Source organism: Mustela putorius, unplaced genomic scaffold (assembly GCF_011764305.1).
Source record: "Mustela putorius furo isolate JIRA1106 unplaced genomic scaffold, ASM1176430v1.1 tig00000585_pilon_pilon_pilon, whole genome shotgun sequence".
In the NCBI taxonomy this organism is placed as follows: Eukaryota; Metazoa; Chordata; class Mammalia; order Carnivora; family Mustelidae; genus Mustela; species Mustela putorius.
The window spans coordinates 11,412,128-11,431,408 of record NW_025421424.1 but is presented as its reverse complement, the minus strand read 5'-3'; the positions used below and the strand labels follow the sequence as shown (position 1 = coordinate 11,431,408).

The window sequence follows — 19,281 nt, the reverse complement described above, 5'->3', positions numbered from 1 at the left end:
CATGGTTACTCTAGGAAGAGGGGGAACAGTTTTGCCTGCAGCTCCAGAGACACAGAGAACAAAGAGGTGACGATTTTTCTTTAAGCTGGCCCCTGTGAGGGTCTGTGAGCAGCTTCTACTGGAACTTTGTTTGGATTCTGTGTATATATTTATAATTTATTTGAAATGTGACGGATAAAATGTTCTCATTTGGGGGCTGAAGTTAGCAACTGGCCCTCGAGCTAGGGCAAGGTGGCTGGGGTGGGTATGAACTTCTGCCAAGGACTCCTAGCCCAGAACTCTCAGGAAGCTCTTTCTCCTTCTCAAGAGCTGGCTTGTTCTCTTCCAGAAGGGCCTTGGTTTTGGCTATGGCCTTGCTTTCCATGACCTAAGAGGAAATCCTACTTCACCTCATTACCTCCAGAGGGCTGGGCTAGGCAAAGAGCTGAGGGCAGATCTGTTCCCATAGGATTCATGCCCCTCCGACCAGGGCTGGCACTACTGCTTTGCCTAGTGGGGCCTGGGGTAGGAGACTGTGTCTAGTTTCTCCAGATTGTAGGAGGCCAACAGGCAGGGCACTCACCCTCCGCCCTACTAAACTCTGACACTGCCAGGGTGCACACGAAGGACATTTTCAGAATTTTGAGTTCCGTCCACTATCATGATTATAGGTCTCCTACTTCTGGGATTGAAGATCGGGGCTGGGTGGGGGGAGAATGTTGCATGTTGTTTTCTGGTGCTTGTTATTACACATTTAAATAAACAGTGCTTCAAAACATTTGCTATGACAGAGCTAAGACTAGAGCCCTTCCAGGGATTTTTATTCTCTTCCTCCCATTGCTTTACATTCTTGGACAAATAGCAGCATTTCCGCCAAAACATCATTCCACTTTTCCCCACTCTGCACCCCAAGCAATAGAGTCTGCGTTTTCTCTTTTGAGAGAAACCAATTAGTCCAAAGTAACTGAGACTCTTTACCAAATTTGAGCAAACTCAAAAGGCAAGAGATAGTAGCTTCCACTATGCTGTTTTCATCTGCTCTCTTAAGCTTCCTGTCAGGAGGTGAGAGCCATATGTCTTGCCCTTTTAACTATAAAGATTCTTCCTGAACAAACTTGCACCTCTATCCCCCTTCGGACAAGTGACTTCCAGAAAAACGCACTTGGACACGATGTCACAATTTCAACAAGATCCTGGTCGACGCCCCCCACCCCTTCCCAGGGATCATCTGTAGTTCTCAGCTTAAGAATCATTGCCCTCAGAGATTATTTTTGCAGTGCTTAAACCTTCCCTGGGTGAAAATGAGAAGAAAGTCTGAGGTCTCGAAGTCACACCCTCCAATTTGATTTCCTCTAGCTGAAGGAATAAATATGGGCTGAGCTGTGAGGTTTGAAGAGGGAAAAGAGAACTAGTCTCTCTTTTCTGATATGATGGGGGGGGAGGCTTTTGTCTTTTGATTGTGGGAGGGTGGGAAGAAATGTTATCAGCTGAGAAGAAGAAAGAGGATGATTAAGGTATTTTCCAGGCCTTAGCAAAGAAAATGACAGATCTGATGAGAAATCTCCCTATGCTGAGGCTCTGGTAGCAGCCCTTCCAGCAGAGAAAATATTCATTAGAAAAAGAAGCCAAAGTGATGGATGGAGTCAGGGTCCAGCCAGGGTTTGGGAAGAGGCGGTACAGGGTATTGATCGCAGTTCTCAAGAGGAGAGAAGGATCAGCAGAGATGCTGCAAACACCAGCAGCCTGGGGGCCACCCCAGTTCCGGGGCTGGCTCTGGCTCGGAGATAGCCTTCTGTCATCCTGACAGGTGATCTTGATCAGCTCATCTACGTCCTCCCAAACCCAGACAACGCCACTCCAACCCTCTACCCTGCATCAGGGCACCGTGGGTTTCCCACAGAAGAGGCACAACACAGGAGCCGAGGACCCTCCCCCACTCCAACCCTTGTGTCCTTCAGCACATCCTACAGACTCCCTCCCCTTGCCCTTCTGATTCACAGCGCCCACCTCCCTGCACCTACCCTATTCGATCTACAGGGGAGCGAAGTCGCTTCTTGACCGCCAGCCCGGGAAGGGGCGCCAGCCAGCTGGCGAAGGCACGGCTTAGAGGGGCGTCTTGGGCAGAGAGAGGTTTGGGGCGGGGGTGTGTATGCAGTGAGCTTGGGAGGGCGGGCTGGTAGCACAAAGAATGTGTGCACAAGGGTCAGGAGACGAGGTCCTGGGGCTTTGGTCTCTTCGCCCTCCGCAGTTGTGCATTTTGGAGGGGCTCTTGCAGCAAGCTCCGTAGGCAACAGCAACCCCGCCAAGACTACACTTCCCAGAAAGCTATGCGAGAGGGAGAGTGAGGGGGAGCCAACCTGTGCTGCGCTTGCGCAAAGAGTGAGCTGGAAAGGTGGGAGGGAGAGGGGAGGCGTGCCCGCGGCGGGGCTAGGGGGAGGGGGCCGCGCGGCGGTGGCGCCGGGGCGGGCGCGCGTCCGCGGCGGTGATGGCGGTGCGTGAACGCGCGGCGGCAGCAATGGCCGCTCTGGAGCGGCGGGTGCCGAGTCTCGATGACTTCGCGGGACAGAGCTGGAGCTCGTGGGTGGAACGGGCCGACCTGCCCGCGGCCGATGGTGAGTGAAGCTCCCGTAGAGTCCGGGGACCCCAGCACTGTCTCCCCTCCCCCTCTCCGGGCCCCCGCCAGCAGAGGGGAGCCGCCGACGGGAGCCGCCGTCCGGCTCCCCGGCCCCCCAAACAAAGGACCCGCCGGGTCCTAGTGCCCGCCTGCTCCGTCACCTTCGCGCCTCCGGGTCCTAGTGCCGGCTCACCGCCCGCAGCCCACCCTGCCCACCTCTGCCTCTGCCGGTGCCCAGTACCTGCCGACATCTGTTTGCCTTTACCTTTCTCTTCGCCTGCTGTCCTCTAGCTCCCGCCTCTCCTGCACCTGCCTAGGGCTTTCCCCGTCCGCAACAGTCCTCTCCACGTGTTTCCCACGCACCCCACTTCTGTGCCCCCCTCCCAACCCCCCTTGTTCCTTTGCCTTCTGCCCCACACCTCCTGCTCCTTTTCGGCGTTTGCCTGCGGGTTGCAGTACCACTGGACCCCCGCCCCCTCTGCATTAGTTCGTCTGTCCATCCATCTATCCATCCTCCCTTCCTCCCTCCTTCCCTCCTTTCCGTCCATCCATCCCTCTGTGCCTCAACCCTCAGTCCTTTCCCGGGCCTCCTGCCTGCCTCTTGGCTCTCTCCCCGACCCCCACCTTCTCTAGGCCCCTGAGTGCCTTTGGTAAGCGGGCTGACATCTCCTTTTGCTGATCTTTGTCTCCTGGGCCCCAGGGGGCACCTGGCCTCATGGCCTTTGGGGTGACAGCAGGCATCACAGCCCTGAAGAAGTTTGCAAGTGAGAAGAGATGGAGGAGGAGACCGCATGGAGCGGTCTCTGATGACACTTGTTCTCCTCTGAGACGGCTGACTCCCAGCTCAGTTCTGCCCATTAGTGCATTTTAATGGACTTAAGAGTGGGAGCTGCCCCTTGTCTCTTGCATGCCTGACCCACTACCCCTCATATCTGGAGATTATGTAAGACTGTCAGCGATCTTCTCATCCTAGAAAGGGGCAAATCTGTCAGTAGGTGTTAGAAGCACATTTAAGTGGATGCCCAGGCCACCCTCGGGCTGTCCCATGCTGGGTGGGCAAGGATGGGGCCATTGTCAGGGTCTGGGTGCTTTGAGAACCGGAAATGGAATCAGCCGGGTTTGGTGACTCAGAATTGATTTTTTTTTTTTCCAAGGGACAGGGAGGGGGCATAGAGGAGGGAGGGGAGAGGAGTAAAGTAGGGGGATGGGGGCAAGAGCTGCTTTGCACAGCTAAGATGTTTTTGTCATCAACCCAGAAACTGAGGTATAAGGGTAACCCTTGCCCAAAGTCCTCTAAAGAGGGGAGGGGCTTGCATAGCTGACCAAATGGACTTTGAAGATGCCAGAGGACCCCCTGAGATGGCAGTTTCTCTGCTCTGTGACCATCCTGTCAATGCAGTACCTGAGAAGCTGGGTGTAACTTTGTCAGTATCACAGTAACCCAGGTGGAAGAAAGTCACATTCGTGGGGATTGGGACCTGGGAGATATCTGTTTGGTGTGGCACAGAGTAGCAGGAAGGACCGTATGATTTTGGTGTGGCACAGAGTAGCAGGAAGGACCATATGAGAAATCTCATATGGTCTCATATTCTTCTCATGAAGAAGGGACTTCAAGATTTATAGCAAAATATGTTAAAGATTGTTTCCCATTTAAATGGGGAAGTGGCCCAGAAAAGAGATCATACTGACTCACAATCACCCAGCTACTCAGCAGTGGAACCCTTGGAGTGAAGGGTCCATAAGAAAGGTGGCAGGGGCTCATCTCATTCCAGAGGTAGCAGCTGAAAGAAGAACGGGCACTTAAGAATGACCCACTGAAAGGCTCTCCAAGGGGTCCTGAGCACCAGGAGCTTATTAGAGAGTATGGGCTTCCTACTGTTTGGCTACCAGTGCTGGTTGGGTACGAGACGGGGTTTCTAGTGGGGATGGCCCTTCTAAGCTGTGTTTCTCCTCCAGGGGCTGAGCTGGAAGAGAGTAACAAAAACATGAAGAAGTTGGATGCCATGACCCTCATTAAAGAAGGTGGGAGTTGACACACATTAGGTCTGGGGCCTAGAGTAGACAGGACTACCTTCCTCTCTTCCAACATATCCCAGGAGGTGGCTGCTTGAAGCAGCAGGTCTGGGGATCCTCGCTTTGCTAGGTCTGAGTCAGCCCATTCCCCTGCCTCCTGTGACCTGTTGTGGGAGATCTTAATCATAGGTGATTGGGCTCATTCACCTGACAGCCTGTGTTCTTAGGTTGAGCTCTAGAAGCTGAGGGCATGCAGCATAAAGCCTGTCATGCCAGCTGGGGAGGGGAAAGTGTCTTCTGGGAGTTGGGGGGAGTGCTGTCTGATCTTACAGGGAAACCCTGGGATCCCCAGCCCCAGTGATAAGGGCTTCTGTCATTGCAGACATGTCCATCTTCGGGCACTGCCCTGCCCATGACGACTTCTATTTGGTTGTGTGTAACCACTGCAGCCAAGTGGTGAAGCCTCAAGCTTTCCAGAAGCACTGCGGTGAGGGGAGCCCTAGGGAGGAGATAGAGGGGATAGGGAAAGGTAGAATGTGGAACTCTGAGGACAGGGTCAGTTGGGAGGTCATGTGGGTCATGGAGGGGGAGGCCTTGGGGATCAGAAGGTCCTGGGGGTGGCTTCAGATGATTGTGGCCTGTCAGAGTGATTGTTTGAGCAAAATTCTAGGAGAATATTGGGGAAGAATTAGGGGAAGAGTGGAAAGGTTCAGGAAGCCGAGTCCTAGAATTTTGAGTCTCGGAAGGGTCAGATTCAAGTGGGAAGATGGCAAATTTAAAATCTCAGGCTTAGGCAATTGCAGATTTTGGTATCATGAGTCTGTGAGCAGGGTTAGGAGGTTGGGGAAGGAAGCACTTGATACCACTCACCCTCGATTACTCTCTCCACCTCCTGGTGACAGAAAGAAGACATGGGCCCCTCAGCAAGCTTTACGCCCGGGCCCCACCCCCACCTCCAGCCCCTGCCAGCTCTCAGAAATGCCATGTAGTGAATGGGCAGGGCCCAGCTTGTAGGGCCCCGGGTTCCACCAAAACCTCCTCCAGGGAGAAGGGCCAGGGGTCCCGGAGCCGTGGCCACCCGCCTCCTGAGAAGACACAGAAGGACAACCTCTGGTAAGGAGAGGCTGGAGACTCCCTGAGACCAGCCTTGACCCTGACCCTAGTCCAGGGAGGGGTTAACATGAACGGAGACAGCTGTGGGGCAGTGAGCACTGCTCACAGCAGGAGGCAGCCACTCTCTCTCTGCAGCTCCCTTCCGTGTACTCCAAGGAATATGGGGTCCCCTGTCCCCATGTTCTGCACCCCTGCTGGAGCCCACCCAAGTTTCAGGGCTGGGAAGGAGATGGCTCTGGGCTAGAGTCCAGGGCCCAAGCTCAGCCCCCCTACCCCCCAGCCCACACCCTCTCTCCATGTGTAGCCTTTTCGTGCCTGTGGTGAATCTGGAGAAGATGTCCAGTCTCCCGAAGCCCGATGGACATGGAATCAGGGTGGCCCCGCCCTCTGCTTTCCTCAGCCAGCCTGGTGGCCTCACCAAGGACTCCCCTGGGAAAAACCCCATGGCACCCCCTTCTAAAGAACCTCCGGGGAGAGAGAGCATCGAGATGACCCCCAGCGAGGGCCCCAGTCACCGGGCTGAAGGCAGCCCCCCTGAAAAGGAGCCTGGTGGGGCCAGGCTGCCCCCCAAAACCCATCGGAAGATGGCCCGTGAGTAGTCATGGTCTTGGGAGTCAGGAAGGTAGAGTGGGGGACCCCTTTGGACTGCTTTGTCCTTGGGCCTATTGGAGAGGGTCAGGAAGGAGTGGGCCTGGCCATCTCTGGTTACCACTTGACGTGGGCATACACTTGCTTTCTAGGAAGCTTCTCTCCAGCTCAGGTCTCCTGACCAAGGCTAAGAGAGTTGATGCCCAAGCAGGGGAAGGTATTCTCCCTTACCCTGGGCCATTGACCTTTATCTCTCCTCTCACCTAGATCCAGGGCACCAGACCGCTCCCACAGCTGGTTTCCCTGGCATCCCAGATGCCTGTGGCTGCTTTTGTTGTTTGATCTGCATTGCCCTGTTTTGGCCTTGGAGTCACCAAAAGGAGCGCCTGGGCTGGGGATGGGGGCGGGGATGGTTCTTGTGCCCAGCAGAGAGTTTCTCTCTGATGCCCAGAGGAATTTCTCTGGAAGGCTACAGTTTGGACTTGAGGGCTAGAGGTTCTTCTGTCTTAGGCCCAGCTCTTCCCAGGCCTTCCGTGGGCCTCCTGGAAATGGCCTTGAGGTTCATGGGAATTTTCCCCACAGGGAAGGAGTGCGACCTCAACAGGCAGTGTGGGGTAATAAACCCAGAGACCAAAAAGATCTGTACACGCCTGCTGACCTGCAAGGTAATCTCCGCCCCGCTGCACAGAGTGAGGGAGGACAGCACAGACATGGGCCCTGGGCAAGGAGAGAAACTGCAGTGTTATCCAAGATTCAGCTCAGGGGTGGGGGGTGGGGGTGAAGCCCAAGTAAGGCAAGGGGGAGAGGAGGCTGCCCCCAGTGGGGCCAGGCTAGAGGCAGTAGGCAGACTGCCCCACTCCAAAGGAAGATTCTGGGCCTATGGCGGCTGGGAGTGAAACAAAGACACACAAGTACCCCTACAAACATACTCAAACCCCCTCTCTCTGCTTGCCTAGGCTTGCACACCCTGCTGCCCCTCACTCCTGCTCAGCTCACATGCCCTCCCCACCCTTCACCCTGCTCTGTTCTAGATCCACTCGGTGCACCAGCGCCGGGAGGTCCAGGGCCGAGCCAAGGACTTTGACGTGCTAGTGGCAGAGCTGAAGGCCAATTCCCGCAAAGGGGAATCTCCCAAAGAGAAGAGCCCAGGGCGCAAGGAGCCCACTCTTGAGCGCCCCTCCCAGGAGCCCCCCTCCTCAGTCCAGGTTGTGGCAGCGGCCGCCCCCAGCAGCACCTTCTCTGCTCGCGCCAAGCAGACCTACCCATTCTGTGCACTGCCCAGGTACGTCCAGGTCTAGTCCCCCACCTGGGGACACTTGGTCCCAAGCCATCAGGGACTTTGGGAGACAGGCCCAGGGAGTCGCACTCCACCCCAAGTTGGGGAGCTAGCTGGGGCCCCTGTTAGCTGTGCAGAAGCAGGGGACTCCCCGCTCCTACCCCAGCATGCCGAGGTACCTCAGCCTCTGTAGGGGCCTGGTTCCAGGGCCTGGAATAAAAACCTGTACCTTGGGAACTGCAAGGGTCAGGGTCCTGGGTGAGGCAGTCCTACTGTGTGTTCATTCACTGGCCCCTTCATGTGCAGAGGTTGCACCAGAGCCCAGGGAGAACCCACCTTGCCAAAGGAGACACACACACACATCTCTGCCCATAACACAAGGGGCAGACCAGAAACAGGCTCAGCTCCCAGAAAGGCTGACAGGAATACGTGTTGCGAGAGGGGGTTGAGAGAATTGACGGAGCTGACCAGAGCTGGGTGCAGTTAAGCTCAGAAGATGTTCTGGAGGAGGCGAATCTGGAGCAGATTCCCCACCGCCCCAGAAGGCAGGGCCTGGGAAGCAAAGGGGCTGGGGAGAGGATCCCTTGGGAGCTGTGGCCCCGACCTTTCTGGCTCTCACTCTTGTGAGCTCTGTTGTTCTCTCCCTTCCTGCCCTCCTTTCTCTTTGTCTCATTGCCCAGCAGGGTGTCTGCCCTGGCTTTTTTGAGCTTGGCGGGTTCAGGGACACCCCCACCCTGACCCACTCCCTTCTCTTCGCCCTCATGTCCCCTTTGGCCCTTCCAGGTCCCGGGCCTCCTCTGAGAGTGAGTTGGATGATGAAGGCCCCTGTGGTGGTGATGGGGACCCAGGCCTGTTCCCCTTTCCCCTGCCCCGGGGTGGGGCCCAGGCCTCCAGCGAGGAGAGTGAGGAGGAGGGGACATCTGACGACCTCCACCTCTCCCCTGACTGCCATTATGCAACCCGGCCCCCGCGGCCACAGGCGGTAAGGACCTGGGGCTGGGACCTGGGGTGGGGGGTGGCCCAGCCCTCCCGGCCCACAGCTTGGGGAGGAGGTCAGATCCTTTGCGCAAGTGCGCGCCCTGCCTCCCAGGCCCCGCTAACCTTGGCCCCTCCTTCTACCTCTAGTTCTGCACCTTTGGGAGCCGGCTGGTGAGTCCAGGATGCTACGTGTTTAGCCGCCGGCTGGACCGGTTCTGCTCAGCACTGAGCTCCATGCTGGAACGGCACCTTAGCTCACACATGTGGAAGTGAGTCTTTTGGGTCTGGAATTGTCCTCCTTAGACCCCGGGCCCCGGACATCCATGGGCTTCAGAAGCCCTCATTCTTCTCACTTACCTGTAGATGCGGTTCGGCTGTTCGGGCGAGACCCCAGATAGAATGAAGAGGAGGTGAGGGAACTTGACAGCCTGTGGCTGGGCCGAGGCAGGGCAAGAATGGGGGGTGTGGGAGTGAAGTCTGACTCTTATCTGTCACTTCCAGTACCTTTTGGGTAACTAGGGATAGGGGTCCCCAAACTGAAATTTGAAATAAGGTTCTTAATGGGTCCCTATACTAGTTCACAGCTCTCTACCCCTGTGCTTTCTTCCTAAGCCTCAGTTCCAGCATCTCCCAGCAGATGGCAGCAAGGCTGGGGCTCTGTGGGCCATTTCTAGGTGGGGCAGAGAGCCGGGTGGAGGTTGGTGGGGAGGTCCTCTTGCTTGCTTGGTGTCACAGCAGAGCTCTCTTTTTGCTGCAGGAAGATCCCACCCGCGGCTGAGCCTCCGTCCCACCTTGTCAGCTCCCCACTGTCTGCTCCCCTGAGCCCGTCCTCTACAGGCAGCTGCCCCCGCCTTCCAGGCCTGCCCCCCAGACCTGCCTGCCCAGCCTCCACACCCCCTGCCAAGGACAGCCTGGTCCCCAGCTACCCTGCAGGCTCCCCCAGTGTGGCTGCGGCCTGCAGCCAGGCAGAATGCATGGGGGGGGCCCAGGCCATCACCTCACCACTGCCTGCCAACACGCCATCCCCATCCTTCAGCAAACTCCCACCTTCGAAGGCCAGCAAGTCGTCCAAAGGCAAGGACGGGGTCGAGGTGGAGGCCCCTTCTCGAAAGCGAAAGTTATCCCCCGGCCCCACCACCTTCAAACGGACCTGCATCCTGGAGCCCTCTGGAAAAGGCAAACCCTCTGGCTGCCGGGGCCTCTCGGCCAAGACTAAAACAGCCCTGGGCATGGGACTCAATGGGACGGTGGGGCCAAGAGTGAAGCGGGCAGGGCCTCTGGACTGTCGGGGCTCCCTTCATCAACCCCCGACACCCATCAAGGCTTCTCAGCTGGACAGCCGGGGAGCAGCCGGACACCCAGCCAAGGCCCTGCCCACCAACTGCCTCTCTGAGGAGGAGGTAGCCAAGAAGCGGAAAAACCTGGCCACTTACTGCCGGCCGGTGAAGGCCAAGCACTGCCAGGCCGGCGCCCGTGCCGATGCGGCCTGCTCTGTGCGCCGCAAGAAGCCGGGTCCTGCCATGGCCTTTGAGGAGAAGTGTTCTACACTGAAGGTACCAGCCCAGCTCTCTGGAGAGCATGGGCAGGGAGAGATCAGGATGGACCAGGGTAGAGCACACAGTGGGAACCCGGCACAGAGAAGGTGCTAAGTGTTTGTGCAGGGAAGGGATTCTGAAAGGGGAAATTGAGAGAGTTCCGGGACCGTCTCCTGTAGGGAGAGGTAGGTCAGCTCTTTAAAAGGTGACCCAGCTTTTGCTTGATGGGCCTTCCCCCATCTGTCTCTCCCTTGAGCTGCCTGTCCCCTGCCCCCACACCTCCTTCTGTTTTAACAAAAGGGCCACTTTCTGATCTGGCTGTGGCCTTCACACCAGGAACTGGAGCCACCTGTGTCCCCCAAAGGAAAGGAAGCTGGACTTCATGAACTCTGATGGGAAAGGTTTGAGCAGTGGGGTTGAGCGTGGGTCTCTAGCAGTGGCCTGATATGCTGGGTGGCAGAGTGGGTGGGTTGGTCTTGTTCATGGGTTCTGCCTCTGGGCCTCAGGGCCTAGAAGGCCAGGGATGTCACCTGAGGTCCTTGTAAGCATATGTGCGGCTTCCAGGATTTCATGCGCCAGGCAAGTCCTCCAGGGTTTCTGGGAAAGCCAGCAACCGGTTTATGCGCCTCTTCTGATGGGAGCCCTGGAGTAGCACACTCTGGGCTGTCCATAGGAGGGCAGGAGGGGCTTGCCCGTGGCGAGAAATCGGGTGCCCTCCTGGTGTAGGCACAGGCCAGATGCATACCCACTCCTCTGGCACCCTTATGAGAGTAGTGAGTTGGACCATGCCCCCATGTGTGCACGCATGTGTGCATGGACATTCTCAGGCTGTCCCTGATCCACTGGCATTCATTTTTCCCGTCGTCCATCATTGGGCAGCAGCCCAGCCAGGAAGAAAGCAAGCTTTAGCTCTCATAGTCCACACAGTTCACTGGGAAGCAGGACTGGTAGGCCCCCAGCCTGACCGAGTCTCTTGCCTCTTGTCTTCCTGCAGTCGAAAGCCCATTAACAAGAAAGTGCCTGCCCACCACGATGGAGCCGCCAGCACCTCCTCCCCTCCAGATCCGGGCCCCAGGCTGCTGCCGCTTTTTATAACTTTATATTATTTTTTTTAAGAAAAAAAAAAACTCTTTAAAATACCTCAAGACTGTCTCCCTGTTCTGTTGCTGCTAAGAAAATGTAAAAACAGAAACAGAGAAAAGGAAGGAAAAAGATGTAATAAAATGAGTGTCATTGCTGTCCCCATCCGCACCCCAGGAGGTGGAGATGATAGGCAGCCAGACTCCAGCTCCTGGCGCTTGCCTGCAGAAGTCTCTTATGCTCCTATATTTTTGTCTAAACGGTGTGGGAATGGCCAGGGTTTGTGTCATGGGGGAGTCTTCTCTCCAGAGAGGATGTTGAGGCATATGGCTTGGAGCAAGAAGGGCTCACCGGAATCTTGATCCCAGAGATGACTCCTGTCCCGCTGGAAAGGGAAACAACAGGGGTAAGGGAGCCACTCCTCGGGGCTCTCCTTTCAGGTCTTTGCCCTGAGGGCCTGTGGGAGTTGGCCTGGGCCCTTTTCCAGTCTTCCAGCACTGCCGGGCCTCCATCATAGTCTCTGAACTATTGCTTCAGTCTCTTCAGCTGTTCCTGCCCTTGCCGTCTCTCCCTAGCAGCCTCATTTTCTCAACCACTGGGGGAGCTTGAATTAAGTTGGTAACTGCTCTAACGATGTCTGTGACTTCTGTGGGACAGGCTCTTTTGGTCCCTGGTCCCTGGTCCCTGTGGGTTTGCCCTTCAGGAAAGGGTAGAGTCTCTCCTAGGTAGGCCTCCTTAAGCTGAACTACACCTTTTTGGAGGCAGGAAGGGGAAATGTATGATCACTTAGGAAACTTATGGTGTGGGAGGCAGCAGGAATGTGGGAGGTCCTGGTCCCTCAGGATCACCTGGCTTCCCAGGGCTGAGCAGATGGTGTGGAGGTGGGAAGGGCTGGGAGTGCCCTAGTTCTTCCATGTATGTCACTGGAGGCTAATGTGCCAACAGGGGTGACACAGTTGTAACCCCCCTCCTTTGGTCCTCAAACCTGAACTCACCAGGCATGGGCAATATTTTCTGGCTTGGTCCTTACCTTCCAGTGCCCTTGCTTTTAGGCAGGGAGGACTCTTAACTCCCTTAACAAGCCAGAAGAAGGGAGGGCAGGAGGGCGTGGGCAAGCTGAGAAATCCAGTGTTTCTGGAAGATCAAAGCACTGGTTTCACACTTTTGGTTCATCGTGCGAAGTTTGTGATTGGGGTATGGGTGGAATTAGTTGCCATAAGTGTAATTTCCACAGGCTACTTGAGACGTAAGCCCTGGTGGACAGAAAGGTACAAACGAGGTTGACAGAAGAAACCCGGCTGGCCACCTGCAGTCTGGTCCCCTTCTGCCCCCGCCCCACGGCTCTCCAGGGCGGACGCGCTTTCCCCCCAGCCTCCAGAGGGCGCTGTGGGCAAGGCCGTCGTAGTGTCGGCGGCGGCCGGGGGAGGGGCCTCTCCCGCAGCAGCGGCCGCCTCCGCGATCTCAAACCCGGAAGACGCGCTCCAGCCGCCGGGAGTGTGCGCCGGCCCGGCCCGGCTATGCAGCCCCTGGAGGCAGGTCTGGTTCCCGCTCCGGCGAGGGAGCCGAGACTGACCCTTTGGCTGCGGACAGGCAGTGGGATCTTGGCGCACCTGGTGGCTTTGGGTTTCACCATCTTCCTGACTGTGTTGTCCCGGCCGGGAACCAGTGAGTGTGCAAGGCGGGGCGGGGCCAGGGAAAGGGGCGGAGCCAGGATGCTAAGGGAGCGTAGCTGGGAGTGCTCCGAGACCCGGAGTGAGGACCCCCGCAGTGGAGGGGCGAGCTGTGGAGGGGTAGTAAGGGCGTGGTGGGGCCGGCCCCGGGAGGTGGGTCCTGGAAGGGTGGGGCTTTGGGCGCGGGGGTCGGAAGGTCGACACACTCAGTTGAACTCACCAGTACAACAGAAGCGGAGCCCCTCGTGGAGGATGCAAGTAAAGGAGGCCAAGGTCCATCCTAGGACTGGGCTGACAGCTGCGAGCTGCCCAGCTGAGCTGCCGAGCTGCCGAACTGCCGGATGGGGAATCCAGGCCAGACTGGTGTATGTTTTCCCCCTTGGTTGCTCACCGTAAGCCCGATTGGCTGCTCCACTTTGCGCGGAGTTCCTCATTCGGGCTGGGAATAGTGCACTGACCTGTCCCCTGTAGCCGGATTGTTTGGGTTCCAGCCAGCCACGGGGGCAGAAACATGGTGCCCAGCCGTCAGTCTGTTCTCTTTGATTCTTAGGTCTTTTCTCCTGGCACCCTGTATTCATGGCCTTGGCGGTGAGTTTGAGTTTCTTTTCTGCAGCTGATTTGTTTGGAAATGCCCCGTAGGGAAGCATCAGGCTTTCAGAGGCTCAGCCTTTTTCTAAGGCTCAGAGAGGTGGGGGAAAGAGCGAGGGTTCCATCGTCCCCTGCAGCTCGGTTGAGAGATATGGAAGGCTGGGCTGTAGTTAATGTCAGGTGGTTGAGGGGTGTTGGGAGGGGATGGAAGATGAGTCTTTCTCTCCTAGGGTCTGAAAGGAGGAAGTAGTAGTAGTGTTGTGCAATCACCCATCCTTCCCAACTCCCTTACCCCTTACCCCCAACTCGCAAAATTCAGGAGGCAGTTTAACATTTGCTATAGATTTGCTTAACATTGGTAAAGAAATAGGGAGTCATTGGCTGTGGAGGTTGGCATTCCGGTCAGCCTGAATGATAAGACTTCCACTCAAGTGTTGATTCCCACTTGTGTCCAGAAATGCTGACCTGTGAGGCAGGAGGTCGGGGGCGGGGGTGGAGTTCTTTAGCCATCACCCTTTGTCATCCTTGTTTGGATGTATGAGAGCACCTCCTTTTCCTTAGGCCTCCACGCTGGGCCTGAGGCTCACTGGCCCTCTCCTGTGTTCACAGTTCTGCCTCTGCATGGCTGAGGCCATCCTACTCTTCTCGCCTGAACACTCCCTGTTCTTCTTCTGCTCCCGCAAGGCCCGGATCCGGCTCCACTGGGCAGGGCAGACCCTGGCCATCCTCTGTGCAGCCCTGGGCCTGGGCTTCATCATCTTCAGCAGGACCCGCAGTGAGCTGCCCCACCTGGTGTCCTGGCACAGCTGGGCAGGGGCTCTGACACTGCTGGCCACTAGTGGTCAGGCACTGTGTGGGTTCTGCCTCCTCTGTCCTCGAGCAGCCAGGGTCTCAAGAGTGGCTCGCCTCAAGCTCTACCATCTGACATGTGGACTAGTAGTCTATCTGCTGGCTACAGTAACGGTGCTCCTGGGCATGTACTCAGTGTGGTTCCAGGCCCAGATCAAAGGCACAGCCTGGTACCTGTGCCTGGCCCTGCCCCTCTATCCGGCCCTGGTGATCATGCACCAGATCTCCAGCTCCTACTTGCCAAAGAAGAAAATGGAAATGTGAGTTCCTCTGAACTCTGAATGTAGGTGGGACACTTGTCTTGGACCTAAATGTTCCCTTTTATGACCTTTAGGGGATTCATTTCAGAAGTAGTAGGGGTTTTATACTTCTTCACTGGGCCAGCAGCTGCAGAAACCCAAAGTGCTATTTCTGATGACGACTCAGTGGGTCAAAGTGGGGAAGTATACTGGGTGCCAGTGGAAGGTGGTGGGCAGGGCCGGGGGAGGCTTGATCCTGAAGCCTCCATTCGTGATTGGAGACAGAAGTTTTGGGTGGTGGTGGTGAGGGTGTTCACAGTCATTTCTTGCCTGTGTGTCTGATAGAGAATTGGGTTCCAGTAACTTAGGAATGACAACAGTGGTTTTGGCGGGGGTGGGGAGTCTTCGAGAAAGCAGTTTGGAGGGAGACCATGGGTTATGGTTCTTGTAGAGTCTGTTGGGCAACCTTAGGCAAGTCACACATCTCGGGACCAGTTTCTGCATCTGTGTCATGGGTGAGTGTTTCTAAACAATCTCCAACATTCAGTGTCTGTCAGGTTGATGCCACAGAAACACACTCCCCTCTCTGGACCGCTAAGCAGACTCAGGATGTCATTCCTAAATTCATTATCCCGTTATCCCTTTGGAGGGACAGGTCTGCCCCCGTGGCCTTCCAGGAATCTGCTGATTGGGCTCCTGGACTAGGGCACAGGGGGTCAGGCACTGTGGAGAGAAGAGTCCTGGACGAGGCTCTCTTGAACTCCCAAGACAGTTAAAAGCACTGAAGTCACTTTAAAGCTTTTGTAGGAGTGGAAGGGCATTGGCTTCAGCAAGCCTCTGGCTCCTGGCTGGGCTTCTTAGCTCAGTTAAGAACACCCTTCAGCCCACCTCAGAATCTGGGCTTGAGGGCTGCAGGACATGGGTGAGTGCCTTTCCCTGACAGGTGTTCTGAGTGGCACAGTTGTCCTGAACCTCTCATAGCCCTTCCTAGGGCTCAGGTTCATGCCCTAGCACATATCTTTGTGGAGGTATTCCAGAATTTTTAGAACAAAATAAGAGTTAAGGAAGTGGGGTAGGGCTATTCTGATCTAGGAAAAACAAAGTCTCCCCGGTTCCCCTTCTCAACTAAGCTCTTCTCAGTTGCTGTCTCTTGCCAGCTCTTTGGCCCAGGAGGGGGCTGAGTGTGGTGCCAGTTGGCAAAAAGGGGCTGGGCCCTCTTCCCTGCAGAAACCCACTCCTTGTTCCAAACTGAAGGTAGTTCCCCAGGCTTTCCTCAGTGGTGAGCTGGATGCCAGATTGGCTTAACTGTGGTCTGGCTCGCTCGGGGGTGGACCTCCATAGATCATGGCAAGGACTGAAGACAGCCACGCCAGGAAAGCTGGTGTTGAGGTGGATAGACAGCCCAGTGGGAGCTGCAGGAGGCCTGGGTGAAGGGACTGGAGCCCCAGTCCCGGGAGCAGGGCAGGAGTTCCTAGATGACAGTAATTTAGATGCCCTGGCTCTTCCTAAGATTGAAGACCTCCCTCCCTGAGTGGTTCAGAAGCAAGGAGGTTGGCATGGTTTAACAGTCTAGGAATGGGGACTGCAAGGGCAGAAGTCCTCTGAGCGGATCTCACTGGGTCAGATGGCGTCTCCCAGAAGCTCTCCAGACTTGGAGCATCTAAACTGAGGGTCTCTGCACCTTCAGAGGGTGATTATTCCTGTCTGCTTGCCTTCTCTCCCCTCTCAGACTACCCAGTGTGGTCTGAACTTGGAAGAGATGGTGCCTGGCATGGCATGAAGGACATTGTTATTGAGGGTTACCGCTCGGAGACTCGTTCTCCTCTCCCCCATCACAGCCAGTGCTGGGAGTCTCACTCTGTCTACAGCAGGGTGACAGAGTGGGGTGAGGTTCACCAGCTTCCGCGAGCCAGGCAGCCAGCGCCATAAAGCCTGAGCCTGCCTGAGGTGTCGCCTGCTCCCAGGTGGTGCGGGGGCTGCTGGGCAGGCGGGCGGGCGGGCTGACAGCCGGTAGTTTGCGTGGGCTGTGCCAGCTGATGTCTATTCCCAGCCCTCAGAGGAAGGGGGAAGTAATTTATATTCCGCAGGAGGAAGGGGCCCCAGCTGTCACCTCTCTGACCAGGAGGCCTGGAGGGCAGGGCCACAGGGCAGAGAGGAGGGCACAGGTGGTCTTTGCAGAGCCTGTCTGACTGCAGTATAGGGAGTAGGTCACCAGGAGGAGCCCTTCTTCCTGGTCCGCCAGATTGTCAGGGGGACTTCCCTCCCCCTTCTGCATCTCTCCCTCCATCGCCACCTGCCCTCACATCCTGGGGCAGCAGCTGGACAACCATTAGACCTCAGTGCCAGGGCACTCTTCCTCCAGCTGGGAGCTGGGTGGCTGCCGGCTGCACACGCCTCCTCCTTGTGTGCGTTTCCTCCTCCCATAGCCCTCCTCCCTCTGTTCTCCCCACCTCTCTGTATCTCCCCATCTGGGATGTTAGCTGGGCACCTCCACAATGAGGCAGAGGCCTTGGGGGGAGGAAGCAAATGGCTGCCCTTTTGCCCTTGTTCCCTGGCTAGGGAAAGCTGCTAGTAGTCAGCCTGTTTTGCCTTTAAAAAAAAAACAAAAAACAAAAAACAACCAACCAGGGTGCTCAAATTAAAAAAAAAAAAAAATGCATGTCATTTGCACAGATTTGCATATCAGGCTCACTAAGACTTGATTCCAAATATGATTATATTTCAAACTCAACCTTGAGGATATTAGAAATGTAGATGTTTTTTGTAACCAAATCCAAATGGTAACAGGATTACTGTTCTGGGTTCAGACCCCTCCCATCTCCCCCTACCACCAACCATGCCTTCCCTGGAGCACACCCTCCCCCACCCCCCACCTGCCTGGGGGAGTTTGTGTGGATGATGGCTGGGCGCTGTGTCTGGGGAAGTCTTCCAGCCTCCCCTTGGCTGTTGAGCTGCATCAAAGGTGGGCTGCTGTCCCTTGCTGGCCTGTTCCTTCTCTCCCTACAGCCCCCCAGGGCACACTGCCCCTCCCGGTTCCTGACATCAGCCTGCCCCTTCTTTCTCATTGTCCCCACCCTTCCACCCCCATGAATGGCTGCTCTGGGTCTTGTTTTTCAAACCTCACTGTGGGAGATCTAGGCATCCTCCCCGAGCCAGCTGGCTGCTGTGCCAAGGCCTGCTCAGAGTTAATAATAATCATTAGCTGCACAGTGCTGGGGCCTTTCAGCTCCAGAGCTTCAGGCATTTGCAGGCTGAGTCAGCCAGCCCTCACCTTACCCCTCCTCCTGGGCGGCTGGAGTGTAATGGAATGGGGAGAGCAGGGGGGCGGTTAGAGGGTCACTTCCTAGCCCTGGCTTGAGGCTTCTTTCCTCTGGGAGTGGACCCCGAGCACCCCCTGAGAAAATTACTAAGGCCTTCTCACTTGACAAAAGCAGGTGTGGGGATCACAGTAGTCTCTGCTGAGAATGGCAGTGCTGGCCCTGATGCCCCAGTCTCAGCATTACTGGGGGCTTAGGGAACAGGGAGGCTTTTGGGTTAGGGCTCTGTTGCTCCCGTATCTGGTTGACATAAGAGCCTGTGGATCAGGCAGTGAAAAGCACAGCACTGACCTGGGAGCCAGGACTGGGTTTGCTGGGCTTCTAACAGCAGTGTGGCCACAGGTGAGCGGTTCACTGCTCCCCCTACCTCACAGGGGTGTTGTGAGGGTCAGCAGAGAATGCATGTTAACAGGCACTGGAAAGTCTAAAGCATTAAACAAATGGAAACAGATATGTTTCTAAGTATGTTCTTGTCCTTGACTCTCTCTTACTCGGCCTGGCCCTGGGTTGGATGCTTCTTTCAGGGAGGCGGTCAATGGTTACGGATACCAGGCCACGGGGACCCAAGTCTCAGGTTGTTTTTTGGTCGTCAAAAGGGAACACACACACATTTCCTCTTGCTAGGTGCAAGGTCAGCTGTCGTGTACTCTGTGACCAAAGTTATGACCCTAGCAAAGCCAGCCCTAAGTGCTGCCTGCCTGGTGTTTTCAGGGCATGAGGCTGATTGTAAATTTGGAAGTCAGTGCACTTGTCCCCTCATCCAGCCTGAAGTTCTTAGAGCAGGTCCCATGTCTGTCTAGTCTCTCCTGCCTAATTCTGCGCTTCTGAAGGAAAAGCAGAGTGGAGAAGTCCAGGAAGGCAAAAGCAATGGTAATGGACACAACACTGCTCCCCTCCCTCACTCTGGTTTCCCCTGTAGCCCCAGGCTGAGCAAGGCCAGCCTCAGGCCTTCATACCAGACACTGGAGATGCAGAGGTGTGACACGCAGCACCTAGCTTGGTCACAGGCTTCTCTTTCCCTGTTATAGGCTTGTGGGGGAGGATCCAGTCCCCTCCTCCTTAAAGGACTTTATAGGAATTAAAACACACATACACACCAGGAAGGCAGTTCTATTTAAATGTTAAATTAGGGGAAGAATACTTTCCATTCCATTTGTCTGAGAACTGCCCGCAGTCCTCCTGGGGTGCGCAAGGGAGGCAGGAATCACAGGAATCACAGGCGTGCAGAGGCTGTGTATTGTGTATTCGGGTTTTTATCTTTTTTTTTTTTTTCCTAACCTGGGATCTGGTAATGAGACACTAGTCAGGTGTTGTGGGCATAGCCCTGGCACGTCTCACCAGCACAGTCACAGAGAAGACCTAGGTGACGGTGCAGAACCACAGGGCCCCAGACTCGAGGGTGGTTTGAAGGAAGACAGTTCCCAGCACGGGGCTAAGCTTAA

General features: G+C 56.0%; 2 protein-coding genes across 12 annotated transcripts; both read left to right on the top strand.

Annotated features, from left to right (window-relative positions):
* Window positions 1-2,428: 2,428 nt before the first annotated feature.
* On the top strand, window positions 2,429-11,337 carry ATXN7L2 (ataxin 7 like 2). 7 transcript variants are annotated; one of them, XR_006607292.1, is made up of 11 exons: window positions 2,429-2,591; window positions 4,550-4,615; window positions 4,989-5,093; window positions 5,509-5,719; window positions 6,000-6,310; window positions 6,890-6,972; window positions 7,339-7,589; window positions 8,367-8,565; window positions 8,709-8,830; window positions 9,319-10,281; window positions 11,091-11,337. XR_006607292.1 is itself a non-coding variant. In XM_045081943.1 (11 exons), exons 1-11 carry the CDS (start codon window positions 2,465-2,467, stop codon window positions 11,103-11,105), a joined length of 2,286 nt encoding a protein of 761 aa, XP_044937878.1. In that variant the 5' UTR covers window positions 2,429-2,464; the 3' UTR covers window positions 11,106-11,337. The 7 variants fall into 7 exon arrangements, 5 of the variants coding, with proteins under 5 accessions (XP_044937878.1, XP_004769759.1, XP_012899913.1 ...); XR_006607291.1 differs by having other exon boundaries at window positions 9,319-10,497; XM_045081943.1 differs by having other exon boundaries at window positions 9,319-10,114.
* A 1,272-nt stretch (window positions 11,338-12,609) lies between these two features.
* On the top strand, window positions 12,610-18,304 carry LOC101689371 (probable transmembrane reductase CYB561D1). Of its 5 annotated transcripts, XM_013044464.2 has the most exons (4): window positions 12,706-12,841; window positions 13,070-13,211; window positions 13,397-13,434; window positions 13,996-18,304. In XM_013044464.2, the coding sequence occupies exons 3-4, from the start codon at window positions 13,423-13,425 to the stop codon at window positions 14,545-14,547; spliced, it is 564 nt and encodes a 187-aa protein (XP_012899918.1). In that variant the 5' UTR covers window positions 12,706-12,841; window positions 13,070-13,211; window positions 13,397-13,422; the 3' UTR covers window positions 14,548-18,304. The 5 variants fall into 5 exon arrangements, with proteins under 5 accessions (XP_004769756.1, XP_004769755.1, XP_012899918.1 ...); XM_004769699.3 differs by lacking the exon at window positions 13,070-13,211 and having other exon boundaries at window positions 12,610-12,841; window positions 14,044-18,304; XM_004769698.3 differs by lacking the exon at window positions 13,070-13,211 and having other exon boundaries at window positions 12,610-12,841.
* Window positions 18,305-19,281: the final 977 nt, after the last annotated feature.